We start from the raw sequence: 11,863 nt of genomic DNA, 5'->3' as shown, positions 1-11,863 counted from the left end.
TAAAGCACTATAAAACTCTTATAAAGCACTTTAAAGCAATAGTGTTGATCCGGCCCCAGTCCAACACTCTAACCATTATCCTACATTGGCTCTCCCAGTACCATCAATATGGATATTGATCTACCTTATACGGTTGATGCAAGGGCAGATAACATACAAAGATAATGTATACAAAGCACTTCAAACACCAATACCGGTATATGAATGGATGCTTATTATTATTACTTCCTGGCCCTATCACACACTGATGACCCTACGAGGAGCTGGAAGTCTCCGAGCCAATTAGATTGAGGGATGTCAGATCCAGATGGACCCAAAGCAGAATCCAAGAAATACTATGGACATTGGCAATGATAGGTGCCTTGTCCTGGAGGACATGGTCTGACTAGTCTCCAATAGTGCATTAATACATTAAAATAGGGGAGGATGTTTATCATATTTAACGGACTTTGAAGCTCTTAGGACAAGTATTCTATAGTCGGGTTATACCACAGGTGAAGAACAGATAAGCAAAGGTCACAGTTATTAAATACATTACACACTATAGTTGATAAATGAACTGTTCTCTGCTCACTGAGAACAATGAAAATAAACTAGATAACATCTTTATTTTAAAGAAGGCCATACTTGAAAAAACCAGAAGATTTGTCAAGGTTTAGATATCTTTATAAAACCTGTTTTAAGGCTGCCTTTGTTTAGCCCAGCTGTACAGCACCTCTATCTAAACCTTAAAATGGAACATATGTCAAGCCCTGGTGAAATCCCTTCTATAAATTCTGCGAAGAAGAACCACGAAGACATTCATACCTTTCCATCCTTTGCAACTGCATCCATTTCCACCTCTTGAGCTCCCTCCATGAATTTCGTCAATACAACAGGATGTTCCTGTTACCGGAATGAGACAGAAAAAAAAGTATACATCCTGTGTGAATATATTTGGTGCTCAGTGGCTGTTATAAACTCCACTTTTGGAAATACTTGGGTGGAAAGAAGGGGTATTTTTTAAAAAGTTTATTGTGTCAGAATTCTTCCTAGCCCTCATGACTGTGGAGTTGGCATCTGAAAATGTACAGAAAGCAGCCATAATAATGCTGAACATGAGGAGACATGATAGCACTCCTCATGTTCAGGGAGACATGATAGCACTCTTCAAATACTTAAAAGGTTGTCACACAGAGGAGGGCCAGGATCTCTTCTCGATCCTCCCAGAGTGCAGGACATGGAATAACGGGCTCAAGTTAAAGGAAGCCAGATTCCAGCTGGACATCAGGAAAAACTTCCTGACTGTTAGAGAAGTACGACAATGGAATCAGTTACCTAGGGAGGTTGTGGGCTCTCCCACACTAGAGGCCTTCAAGAGGCAGCTGGACAACCATCTGTCAGGGATGCTTTAGGGTGGATTCCTGCATAGAGCAGGGGGTTGGACTCGATGGCCTTGTAGGCCCGTTCCAACTCTGCTATTCTATGATTCTATGATTGCAGTATTTAAGAATACTTCCAGATGGCAGGTTCCTGGCACTACCAGTCAAAAGGCATTGTGTAGCTATCCTTCCTTCCTGAACATATATTTGTGGTAAGAATTAAAAGATCTAAGCAGCATTAAACAAACACAAGAGAGTTACAAATGGGAGGGAGCCAGAGGGAATACAGAGGAGTGAGCGAAATGCATGGGGAACAGACTTCCCATTCCCTCCCCTCTGTCCTTCAAGCATGCCTCACCCTGGCTATGAATTCTCATCACTTACACTTATCATTATCATACAGTAGTTTTCAGAACTACATTACCGTATTTTCCGGCGTATAAGACAACTGGGCGTATAAGACGACCCCCAACTTTTGAGAAGATTTTCCTGGGTTAAAAAGTCATCTTATACTGGGCGTACCCAACTTTTGAGAAGATTTTCCTGGGTTAAAAAGTAGTCTTATACACCAGAAAATACAGTAATTTGAAAACAGTTTGTCTTTTCCTGTTTGCTACTTTTCTTTGTAACAGACACTGACATCTCCGCACCGCACCAGCCAGACCCCGCTCAAGTTAGAAAGCAATGGTGGAGCTCTCACGGTCCAGGGAGTTGGGCACAGAATGAGGAGTCAATAAGTCTTAACAGTATTTCTGATTCTTAACACACAATCACTGTGTGGCACTAAGCAAATCACAGAGCACCAAATTTTCTGAAAAGGACGGAGCTCCCAGCTGGAACCAGGTATCCAAAAGTGATTGGTAGGTTGGATGCTGAGCTCTTGAAAATCTAGTCTAAGTGGCTTAATAGGACCTGCTCCTGGCTGACTCACTTTTGAAAATTGGGACTTCTGAGAACACGGAAATTCAGCCCTGAAAACGGGTGAGTCTCCAAGTCTTTCATCTGATCCTCACTTTCTCCAAATGGAAAAAAATATACTCTGAGTCTGTCAGTGATGAAGGGCAGGTTTTAATCCCCAGCCAAACGATGTCCCCAAGAACAGCTTTTTATGGTCTGGCACAGAAATGTTTGGCTGTTACTCACTTGGATGGGGAAAAGAAAAACACTGTTTTCAGAGACATCTTTGAGAGGAGGCAAAATCTTTCCTAGACTTAAGGGCAGGATGCAGGTTTTGTTTCCCAAGAGCGACGGTTTGTTTTCTGCCATAGAAGTGAACTGCTTCCATACTATGTGGCAAGGTGCCTCCATAGAAGTGAACTGCTTCCATACTATGTGGCAAGGTGCCTCCATTCCCAGGGGCTCCACTGTTCCGTTCATCTCCTCTGTGTGAGAAGCCCAACTCCCGAGCAGTGCTGCTATTGAGATCACGGGTTTGAAGTGTGGAGACTCATTAGGCCTCAGTAAACTTTCTTCCCTCAGATGAAGGTGAGCAGATAAGGGAAAACATGGATCAGTTAAGGGATGGATCTGGAGTTTGGAGCTAGGTGTACCTGCTCACATAAGGTATTGAGCAGGACGTGGGTTGACCGCTCTCAGCTTAAGCGTTAAAGAAGCCCACCCTGCTGGGGTGGCATTAAGATTGTTTCTGCCATTTCTTATCATTTCAGATCTTTGTAAATCAATGAAAACCATGGTTCTTCCTGAATCCCATATAGTGTTTCATATCTTCGGTCTGGGGTGTATAGGCAATGCAGATTGCATGTGCAAGATTATTCTTCAGGCCATGTGTGTGACTAAAAGACACCAGGAAGAGTAGTCATCTACTCCTTCCACCAAGAATATGCCAGACAAGGAGTGGACAACTTCACATACACTCCTGCGCCCCTGCATATTCAAACACATACAAACACATACATATCTATACATATCTTGGGCTAGTCACTCATTGCTATGCCTCAGATATAAAGTGGGACCAATATCCTCTAAATAATATAGCTTTGTAATATATATGCTGACGTAGAGCTTTTCTCAATGCTTTCATCACTTCAAACCATTTGCTCGTATGCACTTTTAGTTCTTAGTTCATAGGTGTGCTGTGGTACTTCTGAATCTGCATTTTTGGACTCTTCTTGGAAGCATGGCTATGGACTCAAGAGTATGACTGTGGATTCCCCCTGGGAGTGTGGTTATAAGGGCTATCAGGATGAACTCTTGAACTTCAAAAATTTCCACTAGTAGACTGGTAAGAATGCAAGGGAAGTTAAACCAGCCTAAAAAGTGCTGGTTATGACCTATAAAGCCCTATATGGCTCGGGTCCAGGTTATTTGAAAGAACGTATTCTCCCTTATGAGCCTGCCCGTGCTTTAAGATCTTCTGGAGAAGCCCTTCCTTCAGTCCCACCATCTTCACAGGCGCTCTTGGTGGGAACATGGGAGAGGGCCTTCTCGGTGGCTGCTCCAGTGCTCTGGAACTCTCTTCCCGGGGAAGCTAGGCTGGCTCCCTCCTTGATGGGCTTTCGGAAGCAGGCTAAAACATTTTTGTTCCAGCAGGCCTTTGGAGAATAATCTGGCCCTCCATCTATGTTAATGTCTTATAATTTTGTTGTGTATTTTAAACGTTTATGGTTTTGTTTCCCCCGCCCCCAATGTATGTTTTAAACTTTGTAAGGCCGCCTTGAGGCCCAGCATTGGGCAAAAGGCGGGATAATAATAATAATAATAATAATAATAATAATAATAATAATAATAATAATAGAAACATGGGATTTCACATCACCCCCAATAAGGAACAATTTAGAGATACTGTTTGCTCCTGTGAGGTAAATTATCAAGATGATATACAAGAACAATAGTAAGTGCAAAGTCTAGTAAAATATGGCACTAAAAAGGTGGATAAGCAAAATTATTTGGATTCAAATTACTTCATTTCCTGAAACAAATGAACACCAAATGAGTAGAAAAAAACAAGGACTAAGTGCTGAGGTAAATGTAAACATCTGAAGTGAAGAAAATCATGATATAATACCTGTGAAACTCTGGTTGCTTCTGCTAAGAACTTCTTCATCTCTTTTTCTGTATATACTACATTCATTGCTGAGCCACTACGAGGAAAGAAAAAAGAGGAAAAAAAACTTAGGTTAAAGATTCTTTCAGAGTTTTCATGTTCAGAATCTCTCTCCCATTCAAATCATTGCTGCTGTCTTTCATAAGCGGAAAGGATGCAGGGATTGTTCACCAAAGAGAATCAGTACCGTACTTTGCCTTAAAAGGTGAGTGCCCCCAAGAATATACTAGGGGGGGATGGGAAAAGTTCTTGACTAAAGAAAAAGAAACTTTTGGCTCTGCAGTAAATGTTTCCAAAGATATTCTCTTGTTCACTCCTTTAAAAGGGTTTCAAATACATCACGGTGTACTTGAAAATAATTGTGTGTGAAATGCTTTATATGTTTTCAGTTTAGTTTACTGTGAGTTGACTCCATGTAGGGATGTTCAAGAATTTTGTTTCTGGTTGTTTAAAACCAGATCTTGCCCTGTTGGCAGCTGCAAACGTGAGAGCAGTTTGCAAGCTAAGCCTGCACATCTCCAAGTTTGCAATGCTCATTTGCAAAATGCATGCTTCAGAAAAAAATATATACACTTTTAAAATGTGCATTTTGGGAAAGCGCACATTTTCATGGTTTTGTCAATGAGGAAAATAATGCCTTTGGGAGTTCACTTTTAAAAAAAGTGCACCCAAATACATATTTTCCCATTCGAATGGGGCAGGGGAATCTCACTATTGGAAACAGGAACAAGGTGGCCCAAGTTTCAAGGAGAACCTCGGCGATTTGAAGCCTTGCTGATTTTCCCGTCCCTAAATCCAAGATCTGCCTTCCATTGGCAGAAGAGCCGAGCTCGTGGATTTCCAGGGATCCCCCCCCTCCCACAACTCACTCCATTCAGCAGGGTCCCTTGATCCTCTGTATTTGCTGGAGTGGCTGCCATGGGGCAAAGGGGATGGAGAAGTCCACTTCTACCAGTCCACTTGCATGTATCCAAATCTGGAGCCAACAGCATCGATATTTGGTCTTCTTCCATGTAGAGCAGAGATGAACTACTTGTGGCCTTCCAAATATTTCCAAATATTTTGTCCCACAACTCCCATCATTTTATTTATTTGTTTGTTTATTTATTATTGCATTTATATCCCACCTTTTTTCCTGCAAGGAACCCAAGGCGACGTACATAATCCTCCTCCTCTCCACTTTATCCTCTCAACAACAACCCTGTGAGGTGGGTTGGGCTGAGAGTCTGTGACTGGCCCAAAGTCACCTAGTGAGTTTCCATGACCAAGTGGGGATCTTCCAACTCCCAGTCCAACACTCTAGCCACTACACCATCTCACCATTGGCTATGCTGGCTACTGTTGATGAGAGTTATAGGCCAAAATGTCTGGAGGGCCACAAGTTACTCACCCCGATATATGGGGCAGTTCGCACAACACCAACCAATCCCTTTTCAGCGTCATAGGAGCCATGTCAGAGAAAGTTAAGAATATATGGGCCTATCATTTGTACCATCAAAACAACGTATCAACACAAATGTTCCTTGCTTTGTCAGGTTGTCCATTTCTGTATTTAGCAACTTGTCAACCAACAAAGGTCTGCATAGTTAAAGCAATGGTATTCCCCGTAGTAACCTATGGCTGCGAGAGCTGGACCATAAGGAAAGCTGAGCGAAGGAAGATAGATGCTTTTGAACTGTGGTGTTGGAGGAAAATTCTGAGAGTGCCTTGGACTGCAAGAAGATCAAACCAGTCCATACTCCAGGAAATAAAGCCAGACTGCTCACTTGAGGGAGTGGTATTAAAGGCAAAACTGAAGTACTTTGGCCACATAATGAGAAGACGGGACACCCTGGAGAAGAGGCTGATGCTAGGGAAAGTGGAAGGCAAAAGGAAGAGGGGCCGACCAAGGGCAAGATGGATGGATGATATTCTGGAGGTGACAGACTTGACCTTGGGGGAGCTAGGGGTGGCGACAGCCGACAGAAAGCTCTGGCGTGGGCTGGTCCATGAAATCACGAAGAGTCGGAAGTGACTGAACTAATAAACAACAACAACTGTAATATGTGTAAGATAGTTTTGGTACACTGAATAAGATGAGCAAGTTGGGATTCAGTTTATTTTTCACACACTATGCATTTTCTTTACATAGTTGGTTTGTTATTTTCCTTTAAGAAAAGAAATTCTGAAATGTTCTGTCTTGCCATATGGAATGCCTTCGGAAGAATATATCACTCACACTAAGTGTGAGAAAAGTCTCTTTTATGATGGATTTCCATCATTAAAAATGTCTATGTGAACAGGATTCAAGCTTCCTATTCATGAACAAACAGGAAGCCATGTTTCAAAGTCATGCTTCATTTCGAACTACCTAGCTAAAGCATATGATCTCTATGATGTATTGTGCATACAGACTGTGTTCACAATAGAGCAATACTGTTTATTCTCCCAACCCTCATAGATCCAGATGGGTAACCTCGAAGTGACGGCTTAGTATAAGAATTAGAACTCCTAACATTTAGAAATTAGAACAATTGCCATCATGCAATGGGTACCTTATCTGAAATTATTGTTAGTTATACTTTGTATTTATATAGCATTTTTGAGTATCCAAAGTGCTTCACAGAGATTATCTCACTAATACTGTAAAGTAAGCTAATGTTATTCCCCTATATAGAGCCAGTGTAGTGGCTAAAGTGTTGGACTGGGAGTCAGGAGATCCGGGTTCTAGTCCCCACTCGGACATGGAAACCCACTGGGTGACTTTGGGCCAGTCACAGACTATCAGCCCAGCCTACCTCACAGGGTGGTTGTTGTGAGGATAAAAGTTTTTCCTTACTCTCTGATTCACACCACACAATGTTAATCACTATGCTACATCAGCTCTTATAAGTACTGTGTAAGAGCTGATGTAGTGTGGCTATTTGCTGTTATTAATGTCCTACTAGATATAATGAGGATGAAACCATTAAGGCTTGGCTCTGGAGAAGTTATTCCATGTGCCAATTACCTTCAAAGGAAGACTAAAACTCCTTTTGTAAGATGTTCCCTTCTTTCAACACACTCTTACATAGTCCACAGGTCTGATCAAAGAATCCTTCCACGTTTGAGAATCTTGTGGATTGCTTTAAAAATTGCATTGAAAAGAGGTTGTGATTGAATTATTTAATGATCACTCACAGTTAATTACATCATGAAGGCCTTTTGCACATGAGCTCATGGCTACCCTTCACCAGAAATCTTTTCCCCCCTGTTTAAACATTCTTTCTGCTTCATTCAGTGTCAGGGTTGCATCCCTCAGATTGATAGTTTGCCTCTCTTTTATTATCAGAAGGCTCCAACTCAATTTCCATTTGCACTTGCGAACTGTGCTCAGCAAACTCTATTTCTCTCCCTATCCTCTCATCTGTGAATAAGCACTTCGCTGCATTAAGCTTTGGAGAGGGAGTATTTAGAACATCCCCGAACATTGATTCAACTCATTTACAGAGATCTCTTTGTTTTGTTTTGTCAACCATGTCCTGAAAGAAAAGCAGCTGCCATGGTACCTATTTGACATAAAATAGTAGCTACAGTTAAAGAGCTTTATCACACCAGCGTTATACTGTGCAATCACTGTGAATTGTGTGCAAAGTACTCTGAAGTTTTCCAGTTTATAATCTGCTTTGACTGTGAAGTACTCCCAGGCATCCTGCTTTAATTGGGCTATAAAGGGAAAAGACCCACCCTATTTTGCTACTAGTTTCCAAGCGTGTTTTCCGAGCGGCCACTGGGGCGCAGGAGCAGGATTTGATATGAATTAAACAAATGCTTACATCTGCGTAAGCTTTAAAGATAAAGACTTCAAAATTGGCACAGTAACAGATATTAAGGAGAGCTTTAAGCATACCAAATTTGAATCGGATTGGGTCATCCATTGATTTTTTATGATTTTTTAACATTTCCCCCCTTAAACCCTTTGCAAAGGATCTTAGGAGCACTGTGATTTAGCAACAATGCCGACAGCTTAGCGCTGGAGGGGATAATTCAAGGGAAACAGGTACGTGGGATGAAGCTAAAAAGAGCATTTTTCACTTCGAAGTGCGTATCTGAAGATATTGTCAAAATAATGCAGATATGTCTGTCTTTCTGTAGATAGTGAAAACGGAGCTGGGCAAAAGGAATGCTGTTCATAGTCTTAGGGTCATTTCCAATTTACCAATATTCACAAGGGCTTGTCTCCACTCCACCTGCCTAACCAAATGTATAAATAACATGCTACAGTAAATGTCAGAACTTTGGAGAATGCTGACATTTACTGGTAATTCTTAAGGTTCCAGGAGGCCTAGCAGGAAACGTCAGAGATGTTTGTGTCATAGACTTTGTTTTTGACAGTTATCTGCCTAATTATGAATTTGCTGATCACTCAGGCCATCGAAGGTTCTGCCCCGAATGCTTGTAGTCCCAAAATGGGGGTCTACAGGAGCGGGCTCTTTTCACTGGTGACTCCTAGATTATGAAATATCCTCCCTTGGGAAACTGGCCTGGTCTCTTCACTCTTAAATTTCAGGAAACAGATTAAGACAGCTTTTGAAGAGGTAGAGGGATAGTTCAGTTTGATTCTTGCTACTTTTTCATAAAGTCTGCTGCTCTGTTGTTTGATAGTTCTTTTCCCATTTTTTAATCTTGACTAATGGTTGGTCTATGACTGTAATTAAATACATTGATGAGTGAATCTTGACTCTATGTAAAATCCCTTGGGAATTATAAATAAATAAATAAATAAAATTAATAAATAAAATTATTTATTTATTACATTTCTATCCTGCCTTTTTTTCCTCCAAGGAACCCAAGGCAACATACATAATCCTCCTCGTCTCCACTTTATCCTCACAACAACAACCCTGTGAGGTGGGTTGGGCTGAGAGTGTGTGACTGGCACAAAGTCACCTAGTGGGTTTCCATGGCAAGTGGGGACTAGATCCCAGATCTTCCAACTCCCAGTCCGACACTCTAGCCACTACACCATCTCACCATTGGCTATGCTGGCTACTGTTGATGAGAGTTATAGGCCAAAATATCTGTAGGGCCACAAGTTACTCACCCCAAGATAGCATACATAATCCTCCTCCTCTTCATTTTATCCTCACAACAACAACCCTGTGAGGTAGATTGGGCTAAGAGTCTGTGACTGGCCGAAATGAGGGATGTAAATCACAAGAAATTAAGTAGGGTGCTGGAACAGGCAAACATCTCTGATCAATTTCTGTGAGCAGAACTGGGGAGTTAAGCTACAACTCTTAAGACCACCAGTGGAAAATGCCAGTGACTTTTTCTACCAGGGGCCATGGAAGTTGTACCCCAGATTTGGGAGGAAACGCTGATCGCATAGTGGCATGAACCGCATTTTTCTCAGTTGTTTTTTTTTTTTAAAAAAAAATGTGCAAAGAAAGGGTGAGGAGAGGGGCCTCTCCCATCCAAGAAGGTCCACCACTGGAGTTGCTGGTCCTTGGGGACCAGGATGGAGTGAGGGTGGCATTGGGCCCCAATAACTAACTTCCTTGAGGAAGTTTCAGTGTTGGAGTCCAATGATCATAGAATAGCAGAGTTGGAAGGGGCCTACAAGGCCATCGAGTCCAACCCCCTGCTCAATGCAGGAATCCACCCTATAGCATCCCTGACAGATGGTTGTCCAGCTGCCTCTTGAAGGCCTCTAGTGTGGGAGAGCCCACAACCTCCCTAGGTAATTGGTTCCATTGTCGTACTGCTCTAACAGTCAGGAAGTTTTTCCTGATGTCCAGCCGGAATCTGGCTTTCTGTAACTTGAGCCTGTTATTCCGTGTCCTGCACTCTGGGAGGATCGAGAAGAGATTCATTTTTAGACCATCAGCATTCTGCTTGCCTATTCGGGATAGTTAATCAAAACTTTTGTGGTTTTTAGTCTCTTTTGTATTGTGTGTTTGTTAGTTTGTTGTGAAAATAATAAAAATAAGGAGCAAAAAAATGAAGAAGAAGTGAGTGTCCAACAGGACAAATACTTTTTCACTGACTCTATTAGAGTCGCAGTTGCCGGGTCTGAAAACTGGGGAATTTCCATATAGGGCATTAGCATCCTCTCATGACTCAGTTTGTGCAGGCAATGTGGGAAGTTGGTATTGAAAAAGCTTGCTTACCTCAAAACATAGGAAGGTCTCAGCAAGCATGGGTAGCCGACCAAGTCTGCGAATTCAACAGCATCTTCCTAAAAATTTGGGGAAAATTTTTTTTTTAAAAAAAAAAAAATGCTGCTATACTTGAACATTGCTTACATTCTCAGCTTATAGTTTATCTGAATCATCTAATTTTTCCATATTTTCCCTACAGGTTTTGCACATGAGGCAGGGAACTCCTAACCTACTTAAATGAAACTATCTAACACACAATAGCTCAAGAAAGAAGTCTCACAAAGAAAAATGCTGCGTGTGGAGCATCTGGTTAACTGTCACACTGATCAAAATCTCTGTAGGCCAGCCAAAGTTGTTGTTATGTTACCACTCTGGATTCCTTGTCCAGGACACAATGAGCAGGTAAATTCTGACAATATTCTTGACTACTTTGCACTCTCCCCCTGGATATCTGGCTTAACTTGGATGTTCTCAAGATGGCTGCAGCTATACAATTCCTGGCACCTTCTAACACAGCCTTCCTCAACCTGGGGCGCTCCAGATGTGTTGGACTGCATCTCCCAGAATGCCCCAGCCAGCTGGCTGGGGCATTCTGGGAGTTGTAGTCCAACACATCTGGAGCACCCCAGGTTGAGGAAGGCTGTAGCATCATCTGTCTCGCTGAAGCTCAAACTACCTGTTCTGCTGAGTTCCATGATTCATTCTTTCCACATTTTTTTTTCTTTTTTAACTGAAACCATCCTGGGCATCAGGGTTTATCTGAACTGAAGGGCGCACAAAAAGAGGCTGATTATCTTTGCTCTTCAATTCTTCCTTATATCTTTTCTCCCACATGTGAAAAAGCAGGTTTGTGACCAGCCTCTCTCTTCACCATCCCTTCTTCTGTTCACTGTGCCGCCTGTCCCAGTCAATTAGTTTTTTTAAAAAACAAAACAGAGAAAAGAGTGTGGGACCCCTGCTTAACAGTTTTTAAAGGGACACCAATAAAAGGTGTTAAAAAAAAAGATACAGCAGAGCTTGCAACATGGACTCATGAATGAACACAGGCAAAATGGACACAGATTAGAAACTGGTGGGTGAGCCAGTCAAAGTCAACATTAAGAATTGTGAACGCTTGGAACTCACAAAGTTAGAAAAATGTTCCTCCAGCCCAGTCATCTACACTATTTTTCAGGAATGAGCCACATTGGCAAAAAAATAAAATAAATGTGAGAGCCACAACGGGTGTATTTTCAATTGTATATGTATAGAAGAAATCTCAGATACTTTCTAGAAAAATATTTTTGAAACAAACAAATCAAGCAGCCGTTTCTGAG

The 11,863-nt window shown here is 41.8% G+C and overlaps 1 protein-coding gene across 1 annotated transcript in view; it reads right to left on the bottom strand.

Moving 5' to 3' along the window:
• CPS1 (carbamoyl-phosphate synthase 1) overlaps positions 1-11,863 on the bottom strand; it is a 184,790-nt gene that overhangs the window by 33,261 nt on the left and 139,666 nt on the right. Inside the window, exons 27-29 of the mRNA XM_063116089.1 lie at positions 10,557-10,624; positions 4,387-4,462; positions 808-885 (exon numbers count right to left, since the gene is read on the bottom strand). Of these exons, the coding sequence (XP_062972159.1) occupies positions 808-885; positions 4,387-4,462; positions 10,557-10,624 (222 nt within the window). The remainder of the gene's footprint in view (positions 1-807; positions 886-4,386; positions 4,463-10,556; positions 10,625-11,863) is intronic.

The sequence above is a fragment of the Elgaria multicarinata genome, chromosome 2 (genome assembly GCF_023053635.1).
Source record: "Elgaria multicarinata webbii isolate HBS135686 ecotype San Diego chromosome 2, rElgMul1.1.pri, whole genome shotgun sequence".
Lineage (NCBI taxonomy): Eukaryota > Metazoa > Chordata > Lepidosauria > Squamata > Anguidae > Elgaria > Elgaria multicarinata.
This window is presented reverse-complemented; position numbering and strand designations above follow the sequence as displayed.